At 48.2% G+C, this 23,860-nt stretch overlaps 1 protein-coding gene across 9 annotated transcripts in view; it reads right to left on the bottom strand.

The window, feature by feature from the left end:
* The window catches only part of SNAP91 (synaptosome associated protein 91), a 203,847-nt gene that overhangs the window by 22,830 nt on the left and 157,157 nt on the right, over window positions 1-23,860 (bottom strand). For 6 of the 9 annotated variants that reach the window (XM_040428709.1, XM_040428707.1, XM_040428705.1 and 3 more), the window contains one exon: window positions 17,789-17,866. The exons of 2 other annotated variants lie outside the window; for them this stretch is intronic. In XM_040428709.1, coding sequence (XP_040284643.1) covers window positions 17,789-17,866 — 78 coding nt within the window. Of the gene's footprint in view, window positions 1-17,602; window positions 17,675-17,788; window positions 17,867-23,860 lie in introns of all 9 variants that reach the window. One more of the 9 variants, XM_040428713.1, reaches the window with a different exon arrangement.

Here is a 23,860-nt window from a genome sequence, read left to right on the forward strand (position 1 = left end):
CCTTGGGGGACACAGGAAACCATGGGACGTTCCAGAGCAGTCCCAGAAGGGAGGGACCAGAACAAACTCAACCAACACCAGAGGCATCAATCAACTGCCGCCTGCAACACCAGACGGCCTAAAGCAGCGTCAGCCGACGCATGAGTATGCACCCTGTAGAACTTGGTGAAGGTGTGCAAGGAGGACCAAGGGGCCGCCTTGCAAATCTGCTCCGTAGAAGCCCGATTCCTCTGAGCCCAGGAAGCCCCGACCGCTCTAGTAGAGTGAGCGGTAACACCAAGGGGCGGAACCTTGCCCTTGACGAGATAAGCCTCAGTAACAGCCATCTTGACAAAACGGGCGATAGCAACTTTGGATGCCGCCATCCCTCTGCGCGACCCCTCCGGGACCACAAAGAGCGAGTCAGTATGCCTGAAAGAGCTGGTTACTTCCAGGTAAATCTTGAGCGCCCTGACAACGTCCAGGCGATGAAGCTTCCTCTCCCGCGGGTGGGAAGGGGAAGGACACAAAGAGGGGAGAACGATGTCCTCGTTCAGATGAAAGGCGGAGACCACCTTAGGAAGGAAGGAAGGGACCGGACGAAGAACCACCTTGTCCTGGTGGAACACTAGGAAAGGTTCCAGACAGGAGAGTGCAGCCAATTCGGACACCCTCCGAAGAGGTGACGGCTACAAGGAAAATAACCTTGCAGGACAGAAGTCGCAAGGAAACCGTCCGCAGAGGCTCGAAAGGGGAAGCCTGGAGCGCTGAGAGAACCAGGTTCAGGTCCCAGGGCAGTACCGGAGGGCGGTACGGGGGAACCGCGTGAGCCACGCCCTGAAGGAAGGTCTTGACAGGACCAAGGGGGGCCAGTGGGCGCTGAAACAAAATGGACAGCGCAGACACCTGACCCTTCAAAGAACTAAGGCCCAGACCTTGGGCCAGTCCGCTCTGCAGGAAGGACAAAACGGTGGGGAGAGAAAAGCGGAGCGGAGGAATCCCCAGATCGGCACAGAACCCCAAAAAGGTCCTCCAGGTCCTATAATAGATCCTAGAAGAGGACGGCTTACGGGCGCGGATCATGGTGCGGACGACGTCCGCAGAAAAACCCCTACGTGTCAGGACGGTGGTCTCAACAACCACGCCGTCAAACGTAGGGACCCTAAACGCGGGTGGAAGATCGGTCCCTGAGAGAGAAGATCTTCCCTGGCGGGCAGCGGCCAGGGCGCGTCTGCCAGGAGCAGCATGAGGTCGGCATACCAAGACCGGCGGGGCCAGTCCGGAGCGACCAGAATCACCGAGACGCCTTCCGCCGCGATCTTCCGAAGGACCTTTGCAGGAGAGGGATGGGAGGGAATATGTATGGGCGCGCGAAACCTCGCCAAGGAAGAACGAGGGCGTCGGCTCCGCAAGCTCCCGGATCCCTGGCCCTGGACAGATAGGCGGGGACCTTGTGATTGAATTTTGAGGCCATGAGGTCCACGTCCGGTATGCCCCAACGAAGGCAAATGACCTCGAATACCTCCGGGTGAAGAGACCACTCGCCGGGGTCGACGGTGGTGCGACTGAGGAAGTCCGCCGCCCAATTGTCCACCCCTGGAATAAAAATTGCAGATAGGGCCGGGACGTGGGCTTCCGCCCAACGGAGAATGCTGGTGACCTCCCGCATTGCTGCAGCGCTGCGAGTGCCCCCCTGGTGGTTTATGTACGCCACAGCCGTGGCGTTGTCCGATTGTACACGAACTGGATGACCCTTCAGCAGATGAGTCCAGTGTCGTAGAGACAGAAGGGCCGCTCTCAGCTCCAGGACATTGATCGAGAGTTTGGACTCCGATGGAGACCAAATGCCCTGGACGGATCGGGGAGGAAACACGCCTCCCCAGCCCAAGAGACTGGCATCGGTTGTAACCACCAACCAGTTGAGTGGCAGAAAGGACCTGCCCAGAAGAGGGGACTGTAACCACCAGCGGAGAGATGACCGCACCGGAGGCGATAGATGGAAGGGATGATCCAGAGACTCCGGCGATTTGTCCCAGGAGGAGATGATCGCGCGTTGGAGAGGGCGGGAGTGAAACTGCGCAAATGGGATCGCCTCGAAGCAGGCAACCATCTGCCCCAAGACCCGCATGCAGAAGCGGAAGGACGGTCGACGGTGGAGAAGGAGACCCCGAACCGCCCCACGGAGGATCAGACGTTTTTCCGAGGGAAGACGTACCTCCGCCGCTCCTGTGTCTAAAAGCATTTCCAGGAAGACTAGTTGTCTGGAGGGGGGAAGGGAGGACTTGGGGAAGTTGATGACCCAACCGAACCTCGCCAGAGTCTCTAGAGTGAGATCCACGCTGGCAACCGCTTGAGAAAGGGACGGAGCCTTGATGAGGATATCGTCCAAGTACGGTAGCAGAAAAACACCCCTGGAACGGAGTAAGGCCAAAACCGGGGCCAGGACCTTGGTGAACACCCGGGGGGCTGTTGCCAGCCCAAAGGGAAGGGCGACAAACTGGAAGTGGAGGTCCCCCACGGCGAATCGGAGGAAGCGATGGTGACACCGGGCTACCGGAACATGGAGGTAGGCATCCTGTATATCGATGGAAGACATGAAATCTCCCTGCTCCAGGGAAGCCACCGCGGAACGGAGGGACTCCATCCGAAACCGTCGAAGGAGGAGAAAACGGTTGAGCTTTTTGAGGTCCAAAATGGGCCGCACCGAACCTCCCTTCTTGGGAACTACAAAGAGGTTCAAGTAGAACCCTTGGAACCTTTCCTCTAGAGGAACGGGGGTAATCACCCCCCTGTCCAGTAAGGCTTGAACGGCCGTGGAGAACGCAGCCGCGCTTTTCGGGTCCCGCGGCGAGCGGGAGCGAAAGAACCGATCTGGAGGGAAGGATGCAAATTCGATTTTGTATCCGGAGGACACAATTTCGAGGGCCCAGGCGTCGGAGACGTGAGCCATCCAGACGTCCCTGAAAAGGAGGAGCCGGCCCCCCACCCGGGTGGGTGGGGGCGCGCCTTCAGGCAGAGGACTGCTTTGCTGCGGGTGTGCGGGCAGCCTGCGGCTTGCGCCAGGAGGGCTGCGCCCGAAAAAACGGCTTCCTACGCTTATCCTGGGGAGGAGCCGAAGCGGCAGCTGTGGTGGGAGCCCCAGAGGCCCTGCGGGAGGACCGAAAACGAGACGCACCAGGGCGTCCGCGGGGGGCGCCCCTGGCTTGGGGTTGAGGAAGATGGGTGCTTTTACCACCCGTGGCCTCAGAAATAAGTTCGTCTAGGCGGACCCCGAAAAGGCGGAAACCCGCAAACGGTAGCCCCGCCAAGGAACGTTTGGAGGCAGCGTCCGCTTTCCAAACCTTCAGCCAGAGCTCCCTCCTGACGGAAACTGCCAGGGCGGAGGAGCGTGCAATAAGGGCTCCCGCATCAAGGGAGGCCTCACAAACAAAATTCCCGGCCCGAATAATAAGCTGGGCCAAGGAACGTAGGTCCTGGATGGGGACGTCCGAGTCCAACTCCTGTTCCAGCTGCGCACCCCAAGCAGAGATTGCTTTCCCTGCCCAAGCAGAGGCAAAAACCGGTCTGAGAGCAGAACCGGAGGCAGCAAAAATGCCCTTGGAAAGGGTCTCCATGCGACGGTCCTCCGCTGACTGAAGAGAGGACTTGTCGGGAACAGGGATGGCCGTGTTCTTTGACAGCCGGGCCACAGGGGGGTCCACCTTGGGTGGGGAAGACCATGTGGCCACGACATCGGCTGGAAAAGGATAGCAAATGTCCAGCTTCTTGGGGTTGACAAAACGGGCGTCCGGGCGAGCCCAAGCCTTAGACACCACAGAGGAGAAATCAGAGTGGATTGGAAAGACTTGAGGCCTGCCTGGGTCTGATAAAGGAGACGCTAGCTGCGTCAGAGCTAGGGGGGTCATCCTGCACCTTAAAGGTGTCACGAATATCAGAGATGAGTTGACCCATCGCTGAGGCTAGCTTGGACGGCAGGGCCGAGTCCATTTCCAAATCTGAAACCGCCAATTCACCTTCAGAGAGCGAATCCTTTGGAGAGGAGAGGCCCGTCTGGGTGCGCACGCGTGGCGGGGAGAGTGAGGCCTCAGAGGAGGAGGCTCGCTCTACTCTAATACGCTTCTGAGAGTGCCTAGCTCGGGAGGGGTCACTAAGAGAGAGTGAACCCGCTGCAGCGGCAGAAGCAGTGGACCCGGAGGGCGCGACAGTCAGAGAGGCGTCCTGCGGGGTAGGTGGCCTGTCTATTAGGCGGCCCACGACATGAGTGAGGCTTTCCACGGCCTGGGACAGGGATCTAGCCCAGTCAGGCGGGTCAGAGGAAGCAGGGAGCGACACAGCGGGCGACTGAGGCTGCGGTGGAGCTCGGCATGCAGTACAGTGCGGATCAGACTGCCCCCGGGGAAAGGGTTCCCTACAAGCAGTACAGGCATGGTACCAAGGCATGGCGGCTGCAGAAGGGTCTGACATGGTGGAAAAAAGATGTTGCACTTAAAGTGGGAGACCCCAAAGAAAAGTGGTGGCACGGAGGGGGTTAACAGTCCTACCAGACCCGGATGATGCAAGCGGCAGCGGTAAGGGGAACAGACTGAGGAGGCTGTGGAGGAGAGGCAGCAGCACGGAGATGAATGGCTTCAGGATCGCACGGCAGAGAGGATTCCACGCAGCACTGAGAAGTGGAGCCCGATGAAACCGGAAGTAGCGGAGCGCATGTAGGAAGCTCCGCCCCCCCTCTGCCGCGCTGAAGAAGAAGCAGAGCCCCGCGCGCGCGGCAAAATGATTTTAACCCCCAAGGTGATGAAGTGCCGGCCAAGATGAAATGGCGCCGTTCACGCCAAGTAAGCGGCCCCCGCCGCGCCTGGATGTGGCAGACTGCTTGCTTGCCTGCAGCCGTCCCCTGAAGGCAGCGTCCCTGCCAAGGACTTGCCCAGATAAACTCCCCTGCCCGGTAACGGTCCCGATATGCCCGGGGGGGGGGGGGCGGTCGATGTAGCAGTGGCCATGTAGCAATGGCCATGGGGGATGTAGCAGCGGCCATGGGGGATGTAGCAGCGGTGGGAGGGAGGAAGGGGAGGCTGGAGCAGCCACTCTCACCATACGCTGTCTTCGCCCTCAGTCCATCCAGCGGGGGTCGCCCCTTCAGCTCCTGGCACCGCAGTGGCAGGAAGCCGGGGGAGGGACTTGGCGTGCGGGCGACCCTGAGCTGGCGGGACGCAGGGGAGCGAGGCTGCCCTGGTCCACCTTGTCTTCTGTGGGGGAGGCGGCAGTGCGGAATTACCGGCACTGGCGCAACTCAACCCCGGGAGAAACAGAGGGGTCTAATGCGCCTCTGTTGTCCCTGTAGGTAGAAAAAAATCGAATTAAAAACAACAAATAACGCAAAAATAAAAAAATCATAGGAAAACAACCCTGCATAAGCAGGGGGTGTCTTGCCTCCTTGGACACTAAGCAAAAAACTGGCAGTCTCTTCTCCAGGCTGAAGGGTATAGCTGATGGAGGAGGGGCTTACAGTTTTCACTTAGTGTCACGCCTCCTAGGGAGCAGAGCTATACCCATGGTTTCCTGTGTCCCCCAAGGAATATGGGAGAGAAAACAATTTTATATACACTGCTCAAAAAAATAAAGGGAACACAAAAATAACACATCCTAGATCTGAGTTAATTAAATATTCTTCTGAAATACTTTGTTCTTTACATAGTTGAATGTGCTGACAACAAAATCACACAAAAATAAAAAAATGGAAATCAAATTTTTCAACCCATGGAGGTCTGGATTTGGAGTCACACTCAAAATTAAAGTGGAAAAACACACTACAGGCTGATCCAACTTTGATGTAATGTCCTTAAAACAAGTCAAAATGAGGCTCAGTAGTGTGTGTGGCCTCCACGTGCCTGTATAACCTCCCTACAACGCCTGTGCATGCTCCTGATGAGGTGGCGGACGGTCTCCTGAGGGATCTCCTCCCAGACCTGGACTAAAGCATCTGCCAACTCCTGGACAGTCTATGGTGCAACGTGACGTTGGTGGATAGAGTGAGACATGATGTCCCAGATGTGCTCAATTGGATTCATGTCTGGGGAACAGACGGGCCAGTCCATAGCATCAATGCCTTCGTCTAGCAGGAAAAGCTGACACACTCCAGCCACATGAGGTCTAGCATTGTCTTGCATTAGGAGGAACCCAGGGCCAACCGCACCAGCATATGGTCTCACAAGGGGTCTGAGGATCTCATCTCGGTACCTAATGGCAGTCAGGCTACCTCTGGCGAGCACATGGAGGGCTGTGCGGCCCTCCAAAGAAATGCCACCCCACACCATTACTGACCCAATGCCAAACCGGTCATGCTGGAGGATATTGCAGGCAGCGGAACGTTCTCCACGCCGTCTCCAGACTCTGTCACGTCTGTCACATGTGCTCAGTGTGAACCTGCTTTCATCTGTGAAGAGCACAGGGCGCCAGTGGCGAATTTGCCAATCTTGGTGTTCTCTGGCAAATGCCAAACATCCTGCACGGTTTTGGGCCCTCATATCACCCTCATGGAGTCTGTTTCTGACCGTTTGAGCAGACACATGCACATTTGTGGCCTGCTGGAGGTCCTTTTGCAGGGCTCTGGCAGTGCTCCTCCTGTTCCTTCTTGCACAAAGGCAGAGGTAGCGGTCCTGCTGCTGGGTTGTTGCCCTCCTACGGCCTCCTCCACGTCTCCTGATGTACTGGCCTGTCTCCTGGTAGCGCCTCCATGCTCTGGACACTACGCTGACAGACACAGCAAACCTTCTTGCCACAGCTCGCATTGATGTGCCATCCTGGATAAGCTGCACTACCTGAGCCACTTGTGTGGGTTGTAGACTCCGTCTCATGCTACCACTAGAGTGAAAGCACCGCCAGCATTCAAAAGTGACCAAAACATCAGCCAGGAAGCATAGGAACTGAGAAGTGGTCTGTGGTCACCACCTGCAGAACCACTCCTTTATTGGGGGTGTCTTGCTAATTGCCTATAATTTCCATCTGTTGTCTATCCTATTTGCACAACAGTATGTGAAATTGATTGTCACTCAGTGTTGCTTCCTAAGTGGACAGTTTGATTTCACAGAAGTGTGATTGACTTGGAGTTACATTGTGTTGTTTAAGTGTTCCCTTTATTTTTTTGAGCAGTGTATATGCAAATAGGGCTAGAAAGGAGCCCAATGGGCTGTTACCAACGTTTCAGGAGCCCAGCCACACCCCGCATCCTCCAAAACAAACTGCACATGCGCTAGCTGTTATGCACGAGATTACGGAGCTTCAACTGTGTGACATCAGGGGAGCAAGGAGGGGATTTGGAGGATGCGGGGCGTGGCTAGGCTCCTGAAATGTTGGTAACAGCACCTTGGGCTCCTTTCTAGCCTCATTTGTGTATGTATATACACTGCTCAAAAAAATAAAGGGAACACTTAAACAACACAATGTAACTCCAAGTCAATCACACTTCTGTGAAATCAAACTGTCCACTTAGGAAGCAACACTGAGTGACAATCAATTTCACATACTGTTGTGCAAATGGGATAGACAACAGGTGGAAATTATAGGCAATGAGCAAGACACCCCCAATAAAGGAGTGGTTCTGAAGGTGGTAACCACAGACCACTTCTCAGTTCCTATGCTTCCTGGCTGATGTTTTGGTCACTTTTGAATGCTGGCGGTGCTTTCACTCTAGTGGTAGCATGAGACGGAGTCTACAACCCACACAAGTGGCTCAGGTAGTGCAGCTTATCCAGGATGGCACATCAATGCGAGCTGTGGCAAGAAGGTTTGCTGTGTCTGTCAGCGTAGTGTCCAGAGCATGGAGGCGCTACCAGGAGACAGGCCAGTACATCAGGAGACATGGAGGAGGCCGTAGGAGGGCAACAACCCAGCAGCAGGACCGCTAGCTCCGCCTTTGAGCAAGAAGGAACAGGAGGAGCACTGCCAGAGCCTTACAAAATGACCTCCAGCAGGCCACAAATGTGCATGTGTCAGAAACAGACTCCATGAGGGTGATATGAGGGCCCAACGTCCACAGGTGGGGGTTGTGCTTACAGCCCAACACCGTGCAGGATGTTTGGCATTTGCCAGAGAACACCAAGATTGGCAAATTCGCCACTGGCGCCCTGTGCTCTTCACCGATGAAAGCAGGTTCATACTGAGCACATGTGACAGAGTCTGGAGACGCCGTGGAGAACGTTCTGCTGCCTGCAACATCCTCCAGCATGACCGGTTTGGCATTGGGTCAGTAATGGTGTGGGGTGGCATTTCTTTGGAGGGCCGCACAGCCCTCCATGTGCTCGCCAGAGGTAGCCTGACTGCCATTAGGTACCGAGATGAGATCCTCAGACCCCTTGTGAGACCATATGCTGGTGCAGTTGGCCCTGGGTTCCTCCTAATGCAAAACAATGCTAGACCTCATGTGGCTGGAGTGTGTCAGCAGTTCCTGCAAGACGAAGGCATTGAGGCTATGGACTGGCCCGCCCGTTCCCCAGACCTGAATCCAATTGAGCACATCTGGGACATCATGTCTCGCTCTATCCACCAACGTCACGTTGCACCACAGACTGTCCAGGAGTTGGCAGATGCTTTAGTCCAGGTCTGGGAGGAGATCCCTCAGGAGACCGTCTGCCACCTCATCAGGAGCATGCACAGGCGTTGTAGGGAGGTCATACAGGCACGTGGAGGCCACACACACTACTGAGCCTCATTTTGACTTGTTTTAAGGACATTACATCAAAGTTGGATCAGCCTGTAGTGTGTTTTTCCACTTTAATTTTGAGTGTGACTCCAAATCCAGACCTCCATGGATTGAAAAATTTGATTTCCATTTTTAATTTTTGTGTGGTTTTGTTGTCAGCACATTCAACTATGTAAAGAACAAAGTATTTCAGAAGAATATTTAATTACCTCAGATTTAGGATGTGTTATTTTTGTGTTCCCTTTATTTTTTTGAGCAGTGTATATATACACACACATTTTTCTGACTGACTAAATAAAACCATTCATAGCTACGGAAAATATATATTGCAGACGTGCCAATGGCGATCTAGCAGCACATGTAAACAACTCTATAGGCTAAAACTAGCTGTCAGAATCCCTTTAAGACTTTTCTTCAATGTATTAATTGAGAAGGGTAAGGCTGGGTTCACATCACTTTTTTATTATATGTTTAATGTTCATAAAAACACATATATGTTAACAGATGCCTCAGACAGATGTCATACAGTGCCATTTTTTGCTGGACTTTGCAGGTGGTGTACTATGCTTTTCCATCCTGCAAAAAGTATAAGTTAACATATAACAAAAACGTGATGTGAGCCTAGGAAGAAGTGTCATAGAAAAGGCATACTATTTAGAAGCTTGATGCTTGCAGCTTCTCCAGTATCCCCATCTCTGTGACAATACTTTCCGCTCTGTGTTGTTACAGGTGCCATTAGGGTCACATATACCTGTACACATACCATAAAGGGCCTTTCATATAACAGTCCTATTACTCTTACAGGGGTTGTGCAGTGATAGAAAAATGGCTGGTTACACACTTATTAATAACGCTTTGTAGGTTTTGGCTCCAAGTGTCTATGTGAGGAAAATTATACCACATGGCATGGTGTCTGCCGACCATGTATGACTGCTCTGCCCCCTTAAGGCCCCTTTCACACGGGCAAGTATTCCGTGCGGATGCGATGCGTGAGTTGAACGCATTGCACCCGCACTGAATCCTGACCCATTCATTTCTATGGGGCTGTGCACACGAGCGGTGATTTTCACGCATTACTTGTGCGTTGTGTGAAAATAGCAGCATGTTCTATATTCTGCGTTTTTCACGCAACGCAGGCCCCATAGAAGTGAATCGGGTTGCTTGAAAATCGCAAGCATCCGCAAGCAAGTGCGGATGCGGTGCGATTTTCACGCACGGTTGCTAGGTGACGATCGGGATGGAGACCCGATCATTATTATTTCCCCTTATAACATGGTTATAAGGGGAAATAATAGCATTCTGAATACAGAATGCATAGTAAAATAGGGCTGGAGGGGTTAAATAAAAAAAATAAAAATAATTAACTCACCTTAATCCACTTGTTCGCGCAGCCGGCATCTCTTCTGTCTTCATCCGTGAGCAATAGGACCTTTGATGACGTCACTACGCTCATCACATGATCCATCACCATGGTGACAGACCATGTGATGACCGGAGTGACGTCACCACAGGTCCTTTTCCTGCACACAGCTAATGAAGACGGAAGAGAAGCCGGGCTGACCGAACAAGTGGATTAAGGCGAGTTAAATTTTTTTTACATTTCTTTTTAACCCCTCCAGCCTTATTGTACTATGCATTCTGTATTCAGAATGCTATTATTTTCCCTTATAACCATGTTATAAGGGGAAATAATACAATCTACACTACAACTAACCCAAACCTGAACTTCTGTAAAGAAGTTCGGGTCTGGGTACCACAGTCTGTTTTTTATCACGCGCGTGCAAAACACATTGCACCCGCACGATAAAAACTGAACATCGGAATGCAATCGCAGTCAAAACTGACTGCAATTGCGTTCCTACTCGCGCGGGTTTGCCGCAATGCACCGGGACGCATCCGGACACGCCCATGTGAAAGAGGCCTTAAGAGTGGCAGTCTCAGCAAGTGTTTTATTGAGATCAGCCAGTGGAGTACCTGTAATAGAGGCAGACCACGTAACTGCGATGGGGGCTGGGGGAACGCCCACATGAAACTTGCTCTTCTCTTCCCCGTGTGAAAAAGCACACAGCCGCCACTAGGGGGAGCTCAATGCAAAGACATTGTTACAGCTTCCATGGTAGTTGTACTAATTCCTATTCACTAAGCTCCCCCTAGTGCTGGCTGCAGTCAGCCACCTAGCTTTATAATGGAAGAGAAGCAAGAGATTTAGCAGTGTATTTTTGCCAGTTTTCTGGTATTAATACATTGAGAATTATGGGGTCTAGAATGACTGCCATATATTTGAAGCACCTGTTCCACTTTTTCAGACATAAAACACTGATAAAGTAGGTGAGGCCAAAGGCAGCTTTTCTTTTAACACAGTCTGTACGTAATTACAATTTCTGCCACTTGATAACACTATGTAAAATTTGTCCAAAATCACATGTTCTGCATTGCCTGGGAGGGACTGATCCACGTACACTGAAAAACTAGGTGCAGGGGGCCCATACTAAGTTTTACTATGGTGCCCTATGAAATCTGTGTACGCCCCTGAGACCAGTAGGAATTCTGTGTGTCTGTGCAACTGAAAATGGGTGCTCATGCCAAGGCCAGTCCATCTAAGGGGCGGGGCAACCAATGGAGGATGTCTCGTGACTTGCAGACCGGATGTCTTGCCCCATCACTGAAGGCAGGACTTGTGACACACTGCACATGCGCGCCTGCTGAGCCTAGCATGCTCCATCTAAGGGCTCAGGCACACGACCGTATGTATTTTGCGGTCCGCAATAAACGGATCCGCAAACATTACGTATGACATCCGTGTGCATTACATATCTTGTGGAACGGACAGCTGGCCCCAAATAATACAGTACTATCCTTATCCGTAATGCGGACAATAATAGGACATGTTCTATTTTTTTTGCATTCTGGAAATACGGACATACTGAAACGGAATACACACGGAGTACCTTCTGTTTTTTTTGCGGACCCATTGAAATGAATGGTTCCGCATACGGTCCGTAAAAGAATAAATAAAATAAAATGGAACGGACACGGAAAGAAAATACATTTGTGTGCATGAACCCTAAGGGGATGGAGCAATCAGTGAAGGAGGTCACATGACTGGCAGACAAAACGTCATGTTGCATCACTGCCCATGGGACAATTACTGCCCCATGACGACAGGTAGGAAAAAGCAGATAGAGCCCAAGCTTTAAACACGTTATTCGTAGTAACTGACTGGTTTTATGAAAACCTAATAGTTTTTATACAGTTGTATATAACTAAACAACCCCTTTAACAGATGGCGCCACAGTTTACAGAGCTAAACTAGCTAAACAGGACCATGTCTGTCCATGCTCTTGCAGTCTAGTCCTATACACCTGAATGGGCATGAGCTATGAAAACAGGGACTGTTTCCTGTACTAGTGGTTACATTATAGAAATGGCTGCTTTGGGAATGTCCTAAAGGTGATGTTCACACTGTTTTTGGCTCATAAGAAACTTTACACTCTCCCTGCTGCTCTGTACACACAGCAGCAGGGAGCCGACTATGGCAGCCAAGGCTTCAGTAGCGTCCTGGCTGCCATGGTAACCGATCGGAGACCCAGGATTACACTGCTGGGGCTCCGATCAGAAGCTGCCACTACCACACACTGCGCTACCAATGTTTTTAATACTAGGGGGTGGGGGGAGGGTGCACTGCGCCACCAATGATAATTAACGTTTAATACAGGAGGCGCGTGTGGCGGGGCAGAATTACATAGCCGGGACCCTGCCTCTAACAGGGAGCTGCGATCAGCAGCGGCAGCTAACCCCTGAGGTGCGGCACCTGAGGGGTTAGCTGCGGCTGATTGCAGCTTCCTGTCATAGGCTGGGCACCACCTCCTGTATTTGTATTAGACGTTAATTATCATTGGTGGCACAGTGTGCCCGCTCCTCCTCCTCTCCCCATTGGCAGCGCGGCACAGGGGGAAGTGGGGAGGGAGAGACTCCTTCTCCCTTGTGCTGCTGAGGTAACATGAGCGCTCTGACAGCAGCGCTCATGTTCTGTGATAGTGCGCTGGACGCATTATTGGCATATCGGCAAGGTTAGATGCAGATACCGATAAAAAATAATGAATATCAGCCGAATATATATATATATTCCCATGATTCTACCGAGCCAAAGGGCGTTTTTTCCAGATATATATAAATGGAATATCTGAATGAAAAATTGTGAGTAGAGGCCACCACATGCTCCTGTGATACATTTTTTTGTTCACATAAGGGTACTTTCACACTTGTGTTGTGAAGATCCGGCAGGCAGTTCCGTCGCCGGAAATGCCTGCTGGATCCGGAAATCAGTGTGCAAACGGATAGCATTTGTAGACGGATCCAGAGCCATCTAACAAATGTATTGAAACACCGGATCAGTCTCTCCGGTGTCATCCGGAAAAGCGGATCCGGTATATATATTTTTTGCATCTTTAAAGGTCTGCGCATGCATTAATGCCTTTCAATGTAAAATAATGTCTTCCGGAATTTTGGACGGAGAAAACACCACAGCATGCTACAGTATTTTCTCCGGCCAAATTAAGTGTGACTGAACTGAAGACATCCTGAACGGATTGCTCTACATTCAGAATGCATGGGGATAAAACTGATCAGTTCTTTTCCGGTATAGAGCCCCTAGGACGGAACTCTATACCGGAAAAGAATAACGCTAGTGTGAAAGTACCCCAACTTTAAAAGATTACAATTCCAAACAAGAAGACACAAAAAAAAGCAAAAGCTTCAGAGAAATCATTTTACAATGGTCTCTAAATGCCACTGGTGCAAAATTTGGCCTTGGATGCATTAAACTGTAACTCCTATGATGGTGAGGACGAGGGTCTTCCCTCAGAAGTTTTAATATTACAGATCCAAAGAAAAATCTGCATACAGATTTTGTCACAGATTTTGCTGCAGACTTCACTCTATGCATTTCAAAGGGTTGAATCTGCAGATAAAAATGACCACGCGGCAGATTTAAAATCCACAACGTGAATTTCCACATGGATTTTGTACTCAGTGTGTGGAGGAGATCTCTTTAAAATCCGTCCACTTTGCTGCTACTGTAAAATGCACAGCGCACACGGCCACGTGGATATACTGAACCACTGGACCCATGAAGATGCTTTTTTTTCTGGTCTAATACAACGACTTTAATAAGGGGTTCTAGATAAATGGGGATGTCTGTAAAAGTTAATAACTACAATGATTTAGAATTGGACATTGTAACATTATAATATATACATTATAGTATATACAGTACAGACCAAAAGTTTGGACACACCTTCTCATTCAAAGAGTTTTCTTTATTTTCATGACTATGAAGGCATCAAAACTATGAATTAACACATGTGGAATTATATACATAACAAACAAGTGTGAAACAACTGAAAATCATGTCATTCTAGGTTCTTCAAAGTAGCCACCTTTTGCTTTGATTACTGCTTTGCACACTCTTGGCATTCTCTTGAGCTTCAAGAGGTAGTCCCCTGAAATGGTCTTCCAACAGTCTTGAAGGAGTTCCCAGAGATGCTTAGCACTTGTTGGCCCTTTTGCCTTCACTCTGCGGTCCAGCTCACCCCAAACCATCTCGATTGGGTTCAGGTCCGGTGACTGTGGAGGCCAGGTCATCTGGCGCAGCACCCCATCACTCTCCTTCATGGTCAAATAGCCCTTACTTTCAAAGTTTTCCCAATGTTTCGGCTGACTGACTGACCTTCATTTTTTAAAGTAATGATGGCCACTAGTTTTTCTTTACTTAGCTGCTTTTTTCTTGCCATAATACAAATTCTAACAGTCTATTCAGTAGGACTATCAGCTGTGTATCCACCTGACTTCTCCTCAACGCAACTGATGGTCCCAACCCCATTTATAAGGCAAGAAATCCCACTTATTAAACCTGACAGGGCACACCTGTGAAGTGAAAACCATTCCAGGGGTCTACCTCTTGAAGCTAATCAAGAGAATGCCAAGAGTGTGCAAAGCAGTAATCAAAGCAAAAAGGTGGCTACTTTGAAGAACCTAGAATATGACATATTTTCAGTTGTTTCACACTTGTTTGTTATGTATATAATTCCACATGTGTTAATTCATAGTTTTGATGCCTTCAGTGTGAATCTACAATTTTCATAGTCATGAAAATAAAGAAAACTCTTTGAATGAGAAGGTGTGTCCAAACTTTTGGTCTGTACTGTACATACAGTACATAAAATATTAGATACAAATAAAACCACAGTCCACACAATATTGTTAAAGTGTAATTCCAACCTTTTTAAAGGGGTTATCCAGGTTTTAAAAAATAAATAAAAATTATGGCCTATCCTTAGGATATTAAGGTGGCATTACACTGCCCACTGTACGGGCAATGCGAGCGGCGATAGATGATAAAACATCCATCAGCGCTAGTTTGCACCAGCCTGATTACACAGACCGATGTACAGTGGCGGAAATAATTATTTGACCCCTCACTGATTTTGTAAGTTTGTCCAATGACAAAGAAATGAAAAGTCTCAGAACAGTATCATTTCAATGGTAGGTTTATTGTAACAGTGGCAGATAGCACATCAAAAGGAAAATCGAAAAAATAACTTTAAATAAAAGATAGCAACTGATTTGCATTTCATTGAGTGAAATAAGTATTTGAACCCCTACCAACCATTAAGAGTTCTGGCTCCCACAGAGTGGTTAGACACTTCTACTCAATTAGTCACCCTCATTAAGGACACCTGTCTTAACTAGTCACCTGTATAAAAGACACCTGTCCACAGAATCAATCAATCAAGCAGACTCCAAACTCTCCAACATGGGAAAGACCAAAGAGCTGTCCAAGGATGTCAGAGACAAAATTGTAGACCTGCACAAGGCTGGAATGGGCTACAAAACCATTAGCAAGAAGCTGGGAGAGAAGGTGACAACTGTTGGTGCGATTGTTCGAAAATGGAAGGAGCACAAAATGAACATCCATCGACCTCGCTCTGGGGCTCCACGCAAGATCTCACCTCGTGGGGTGTCAATGGTTCTGAGAAAGGTGAAAAAGCATCCTAGAACTACACGGGAGGAGTTAGTTAATGACCTCAAATTAGCAGGGACCACAGTCACCAAGAAAACCATTGGAAACACATTACACCGCAATGGATTAAAATCCTGCAGGGCTCGCAAGGTCCCCCTGCTCAGGAAGGCACATGTGCAGGCCCGTCTGAAGTTTGCCAATGAACACCTGAATGATTCAGAGAGTGACTGGGAGAAGGTGCTGTGGTCTGATGAGACCAAAATAGAGCTCTTTGGCATTAACTCAACTCGCTGTGTTTGGAGGAAGAAAAATGCTGCCTATGACCCCCAAAACACCGTCCCCACCGTCAAGCATGGGGGTGGAAACATTTTGCTTTGGGGGTGTTTTTCTGCTAAGGGCACAGGACAACTTATTCGCATAAACGGGAAAATGGACGGAGCCATGTATCGTGAAATCCTGAGCGACAACCTCCTTCCCTCTGCCAGGAAACTGAAAATGGGTCGTGGATGGGTGTTCCAGCACGACAATGACCCAAAACATACAGCAAAGGCAACAAAGGAGTGGCTCAAGAAGAAGCACATTAAGGTCATGGAGTGGCCTAGTCAGTCTCCGGACCTTAATCCAATCGAAAACCTATGGAGGGAGCTCAAGCTCAGAGTTGCACAGAGACAGCCTCGAAACCTTAGGGATTTAGAGATGATCTGCAAAGAGGAGTGGACCAACATTCCTCCTAAAATGTGCGCAAACTTGGTCATCAATTACAAGAAACGTTTGACCTCTGTGCTTGCAAACAAGGGTTTTTCCACCAAGTATTAAGTCTTTTTTTGTTAGAGGGTTCAAATACTTATTTCACTCAATGAAATGCAAATCAGTTGCTATCTTTTATTTAAAGTTATTTTTTCGATTTTCCTTTTGATGTGCTATCTGCCACTGTTACAATAAACCTACCATTGAAATGATACTGTTCTGAGACTTTTCATTTCTTTGTCATTGGACAAACTTACAAAATCAGTGAGGGGTCAAATAATTATTTCCCCCACTGTATATTGAATGCGGGAGAAATGAGTCGTTCCTCCCTCATTCTGTTTTATTATTTATCGGCAGCGCGTCCTTACACAGGAAGGTGTGATGCCTATAATTCGTCAGGATGAAAGATGCCCAGCAGCTAATGAACGTGCATCGGCTGCTTAATTATACGAGCCAATTATTGTGAAAGAGCGTCCCTACGAACAATTCTGCACGATCGTGAGGTCTAATAGGCCCTTTGGTGGGGGTCAGACTGTGCATCCAGCTGCAATACCAAGCACAGCTGCTACAAAAAGTGAAAGGCTGTGCAATAGTTACTGCAGCGCTCATACGTACATTGGGCTCCATCAAACAGCTGGTCGACAGTGTGGACTCTCCATTGATTACAATAGTCCATGCTGCAAAACATTGTACTTTTTGTGGCGGCTGCAGTTGGTATTGCAGCTTTGTCCCATTCACTTCTAACAGTTGATGGGCGGTAGTGCTAAGAGGCTGGGCAGTGCCCTATGACTTAGTACCGTTGACTTAGGTAGAGAACATTTTCATTAGGCAGTTGGCCTGGATCCCCAACTAAAGGAACAATGATTTCTATGAAGTACCAAGCTGTGAGGGATTAATATAATATTCAGGCGATGAACGGGCACATGCAGTTACAAATTAGAAGAGCTGAAAGGACACTGCAGGCGACTCTTCTTCTAAGCGTAGGATGTGGGTGATAAAACACAGCATAATAGGCAGCGACATGGACGGTTGGTCAGCCAGTGGAAGTTCATACAAGATAAAATAGGTTAATAAAACCTTAATAGCACAAACATGGCCAACTGTTGCCCATCCATTAGGCCTACATATCATACAAGTGCTTTACACCAAAAAGCACTCACCAGATAAGAGGTCTCCAGTGAGGGAAGTCTCGGGCACAGGAGAAGGCCCATGTGGTGAGGATGAGAAAGCATCTTTCCAAAGCAATAGAAAACAAGAGCCAAGTCAGTTTAAGCAATGAGGAAATTAGAAGTGCGGCAACAATTCATGGAGCCAAAAATGTGAATGAAAAAGATGTCATGCTTTACCTGTACCAAACAGGTCTATGCTAGGTGTAACTTCTGGCTTAGGCGCAGCAGCCACCTCCGAAACAGACTCAAATAAATCTAAGACCAAATACAAGCAACGTTATTCCTTCGATGGTGCCGAGAGCAGCAGATCGTGAACGAACAATCTGTTTCGAATGAGAGACAGGCATGCAAAGAACACTTGCATGGAAATCAAGGAACAAGCAGATTTCATTTGTATCACAAAACATACAGATGAATCCAGACATGCTGAACCTCAAGTTCCATATTATCACAGCAGAAAATTCATACAGCCATGGACTTTATGGGACAGACATTATCTAGAAGTCTACACTGTAATCTGAAGTTAAATCAAATGTTGCCTGAAGGCCTCATGCACACGACCATATTTTTGTTCCACATCTGATCCACAGTTTTTGTGGATTGGATGTGGACCATTTAGTTTTAATGGGGTCCCAAAAAATGCAGACTTCCACATGTACGTATGTGCCACAGTCACATGCAAAAAAAAAATAGAACATATCCTACACTTGTCCGTTTTGCAGACAAGCATAGGACATTTCTAGAGTACAGAAGTGAAAGAAAATGGCGGCGTACACATAGCCGGTATCCGGGTCTTCTGGATCCGCAGTTAGCGGACCACAAAATATTTACAGTCATGTGCATGTGGCCTTAAGTGAATCTCCACCCAGGGGCATAGCTAGGAGGGGAGTGACGGGGGCATGTGCCCTGGGTGCTGAGTGTAAGGGGGCACCAACAAAACACTTTGCCTTGGTCAGGGTATTTAAATACAGGGTTAGGCTACTTTCACACCTGCGTTAGGTGCGGATCCGTCTGGTATCTGCACAGACGGATCCGCACCTATAATGCAAACGCTTAGATCCGTTCAGAACGGATCCGTTTGCATTACCATGAACAAAAAAAAAAATTTTTTTTTTTGTTCATGATAATGCAAACAGATCCGTTTTGACTTTACATTGAAAGTCAATGGGGGACGGATCCGTTTGAAAATTGAGCCATACTGTGTCAACTTCAAACGGATCCGTCCCCATTGACTTACATTGTAAGTCTGGACGGATCCGTTTGCCTCCGCACGGCCAGGCGGACACCCGAACGCTGCAAGCAGCGTTCAGGTGTCCGCCTGCTGAGCGGAGCGGAGGACAAACGGTGCCAGACTGATGCATTCTGAGCGGATCCGCGTCTACTCAGAATGCATTAGGACTGGACGGATCCGTTCGGGGCCGCTTGTGAGAGCCTTCAAACGGAACTCACAAGCGGAGCCCCGAACGCTAGTGTGAAAGTAGCCTTAGGGCAGCAATCGAAACCTTTGTAGTAAATGCAGCATTAGTGACACTTGACATCTACGCCATCTTCTAGCTGGAGTAGATTTTAGCACCTGGAGCACAGACTTCCATGCACCTCTTAATAATCTTGCCGCATCTTATGCCAGCTGCCTTTTCACTAGGACCCCCATATGAAACACGAGTCTTAGTAAATGTGTGAATAGTTGTAGGCTCCTAAGCTCCCTCTAGTAGTGGCTCTAGGCAGCCAGAAAGCTTACCTTAAAATATATGGCTATACAGAGCATTTGGAATTCTACATCAGAAAAATGGTGTGTCAAAAACTTCTGAGTATGAACCTCCTTAAAGGGAACCTGTCATCAACTTTAGGCTATCTATATGAACGGCAGTATAAAAAGTAAAGTAGAGACAGGGGAGTTTATTTCAGCGGTCTGTCATTTAAAAGTTACAAGTAAGTGGTTGCCGAGAACCAACATCATAGTCATTGCAGACTTGGGCCTGGAAAAGAGTCCCGGCCACCTGAGAAGAGTCCTGGTTATTCATGAATTCCTGCTCTTCTACCTAGTTTTCTCCCTTTCTCTCTAGGAGAGAACTGCCAACCATCAGCAGAGGGACGGAGAGAGCAGGAGATTACGAATAACCAGGACTCTTCTCAGGTAGATTTGACGCTTTTAAGGCCTGTGCTGCAATGATTATGATGCTGGTTCTCGGCAACCACTTCCTTTTAGCTCATGAGTGACACATCGCTGACATCAGCATTTCTGTCACTAATTTATGCTGCCTTCAGTGAGGTCAGCATAAGGTTGATGACAGGTTCCCTTTAAATATGCACCTGTAGTAAGAAACATACAAGCATTCTGGTACTCCAGCTGATGTGAAACTTCAACTTACAGAATATGCTCCATTCAACAGAGCAAGGGCGTATACTGGAGTCATAGTTTCACAACTGCTGAAGTGCTGGAGGTTGGTCCCTGATTTAGATGGAGGCCACTAAACCAGTTTGGTTTTGTACGGCTGTCATACTTTTAGTCAGGCATTTGTCAGAGATTGGCAATTAGATCATAGGGAGATTTTAATTATTATTTTATATATATATATATATATATATATATATATATATATATATAATTTTTTTTTATATATAATTTTTTATTTTTTTTATTTTTTACACACAAACACTGAAACATCATTCCTATGCATGTGATATATTACAACTTGAGATTTTGATGTCTGTCTCATTAACATTGTCTCAAAAAAAATAACAAGCTCAGAAGCTGAACCGGCAATTACAATGAATGGAGAAAGAAAAATAAAAGAAAGCAATGAGAACGGAAATCAAGAAAAACAAGAACACATATCAATCAAAAACCCACAAAGTCATTTACCACCAAAGATATCTAGAGCAGGAGGAGCAGTAGTTGTTGTGGTAGTGCTGGCAGTTGTGGTGGCGGCGGTGGTAGTGGTAGTAGCAGTTGTAGTGGTAGGAGCTACTGCTGCAGCAGGAGCAGGAGGAGGAGGAGAAGGAGTAGTGCCGAGAGCAGCACTAGCAGTGGTTGTACTAGTCGTAGGGGTAACTACAGGAGTGCTGCTTTCAGCTGGCTTCAAAGCAAAAAGGTCCAGTTCAGGAGCAGCTTCTGCACTACCTTCAGATGGGGCAAAAGGGTCTTAGGAGGAAGAAAGTGGAAAACAGATGGACAAGTCAGGAAGTAGTAAGAACTCTTTATCTAAGGATCAGGAACACAGTTCATGCTATGAGATATTCAATGAAAAGGTAATGGTAAAATGTTCTACATAAGCAGACACCCTCACGGCAGCATCCACCTGCTCCTACACAGATGACACTGAACCAGTCAGAATAACTATTACCATTAGTAAATGTAACAAATACATGCAAAATATAACAATATTAAACACATTTCATGAACAAAATAAATAAAAAAACAGTAGCGCATCCCATGGCACCTATTCGATGTAGTTACACTACTGGAAAATGACAAAAAATATTAACACCTGGAAAGTTTAATGTGATTGAGCTGAGATTGGCAAAGTATAAACTGCTAGTGGTGCTTGGTCAAGGATCACACAATCAAGCTAGTGCACCCTTTATTTTGTGTTCTGCAGTATAATATATGTGAACTCATGCAAACCCTGCTTTCATCACTGAACACTACTGTTTACCATTGATGGCTACATCACAGTTTGCAGGAGAGCACCGCTAGAGCAGCTACTGCCATCATGCATAGTGTGCAGACACACAGGACCAACACTAGGTGTCATGGTTTGGGTCGCCATTAGCTACCGTGGTCATTCCAGTCTCATATGTATGTCCAGGACATCATAGAAACAGTCCTACTACCTTTTTTGAATTAGGACATGTGTTGTTCCAACAAAATAACGCCTGTCTACACCCTACCTGCGCTACACAATGTGCTCTTTAGGGTATCCACCAGCTCCTCTGACCAGCTTGATCACCATATCTCTCCATCATCGAGAATGCCAGAGACTGGATGGGGTGATGGTTCTCCCATGCACAGCAGCCAATGACCACCATGGCTGAAATACTGGTCAAAGTTGAAAGATCCTGGCATGACATACCAACATCTGTATGACCCTTAACATGCCAGAGTGGCAGCCTGCATTGCAACAAGAGGAGATGCCACCCAGTATTAATGTGACCCTGCCTCACACACCCTGCTGCAGAACCCAAAATAAAGGGTGGACCACCTGGATGTGTGATCATTGACAAAGCCCCACTAGCAGTTTAAACTTTGTCAATCTCAGCTCAATCACATTAAGTTTTCCAGATGTTCTTTTATCATTTTCTGGTAGTCTAATTTTATAAAAACATATCATAAAAAACGGCTGCATATCCACTTTTCCTGTGCACTCTTTTATAATACTCTGTCCCCCATCCTGCTTCAATGAAAACTTCTAGAGCATGTTCATACTAGCGACATGGCTTTCAATGATAAGAAAAGCCATGACACTGATGAATCCATCATTTCACGTTCACCGATGGACCTCATTGACTCTAATATGGGTGTGATGAGTCTGGACAAATCTAAAAAGTTGAGTTGCTATATTGAGAAACCTGAAATAGCAATTATTCAATACAGAAATGTTATTACTGGTATTGCAGCAAGGTACTATGACTTTTCCGGAGACAGATTAGAACAACTATAAATTGTTTCATGAATGTACAACCACCAGATTAGCAGGTCACACCTAAGTCTCTACCAAGGAAGCAATGACATTGTCGTAATGAACTGCTATTCAAGCACTATATACAGTTATATATATATATATATATATATATATACACATATACATATACACATATACACACACACACACACATACACATACTGCTCAAAAAAATAAAGGGAACACTTAAACAACGCAATGTAACTCCAAGTCAATCACACTTCTGTGAAATCAAACTGTCCACTTAGGAAGCAACACTGAGTGACAATCAATTTCACATGCTGTTGTGCAAATGGGATAGACAACAGGTGGAAATTATAGGCAATTAGCAAGACACCCCCAATAAAGGAGTGGTTCTGCAGGTGGTGACCACAGACCACTTCTCAGTTCCTATGCTTCCTGGCTGATGTTTTGGTCACTTTTGAATGCTGGCGGTGCTTTCACTCTAGTGGTAGCATGAGACGGAGTCTACAACCCACACAAGTGGCTCAGGTAGTGCAACTTATCCAGGATGGCACATCAATGCGAGCTGTGGCAAGAAGGTTTGCTGTGTCCTTCAGCGTAGTGTCCAGAGCATGGAGGCGCTACCAGGAGACAGGCCAGTACATCAGGAGACGTGGAGGAGGCCGTAGGAGGGAAACAACCCAGCAGCAGGACTGCTACCTCCGCCTTTGTGCAAGGAGGAACACTGCCAGAGCCCTGCAAAATGACCTCCAGCAGGCCACAAATGTGCATGTGTCTGCTCAAACGGTCAGAAACAGACTCCATGAGGGTGATATAAGGGCCCGACGTCCACAGGTGGGGGTTGTGCTTACAGCCCAACACCGTGCAGGATGTTTGGCATTTGCCAGAGAACACCAAGATTGGCAAATTCGCCACTGGCGCCCTGTGCTCTTCACAGATGAAAGCAGGTTCACACTGAGCACATGTGACAGACGTGACAGAGTCTGGAGACGCCATGGAGAACGTTCTGCTGCCTGCAACATCCTCCAGCATGACCGGTTTGGCATTGGGTCAGTAATGGTGTGGGGTGGCATTTCTTTGGAGGGCCGCACAGCCCTCCATGTGCTCGCCAGAGGTAGCCTGACTGCCATTAGGTACCGAGATGAGATCCTCAGACCCCTTGTGAGACCATATGCTGGTGCGGTTGGCCCTGGGTTCCTCCTAATGCAAGACAATGCTAGACCTCATGTGGCTGGAGTGTGTCAGCAGTTCCTGCAAGACGAAGGCATTGATGCTATGGACTGGCCCGTCCGTTCCCCAGACCTGAATCCAATTGAGCACATCTGGGACATCATGTCTCGCTCTATCCACCAACGTCACGTTGCACCACAGACTGTCCAGGAGTTGGCAGATGCTTTAGTCCAGGTCTGGGAGGAGATCCCTCAGGAGACCGTCCGCCACCTCATCAGGAGCATGCACAGGCGTTGTAGGGAGGTCATACAGGCACGTGGAGGCCACACACACTACTGAGCCTCATTTTGACTTGTTTTAAGGACATTACATCAAAGTTGGATCAGCCTGTAGTGTGTTTTTCCACTTTAATTTTGAGTGTGACTCCAAATCC

Source organism: Bufo bufo, chromosome 4, assembly GCF_905171765.1.
Source record: "Bufo bufo chromosome 4, aBufBuf1.1, whole genome shotgun sequence".
NCBI lineage: Eukaryota > Metazoa > Chordata > Amphibia > Anura > Bufonidae > Bufo > Bufo bufo.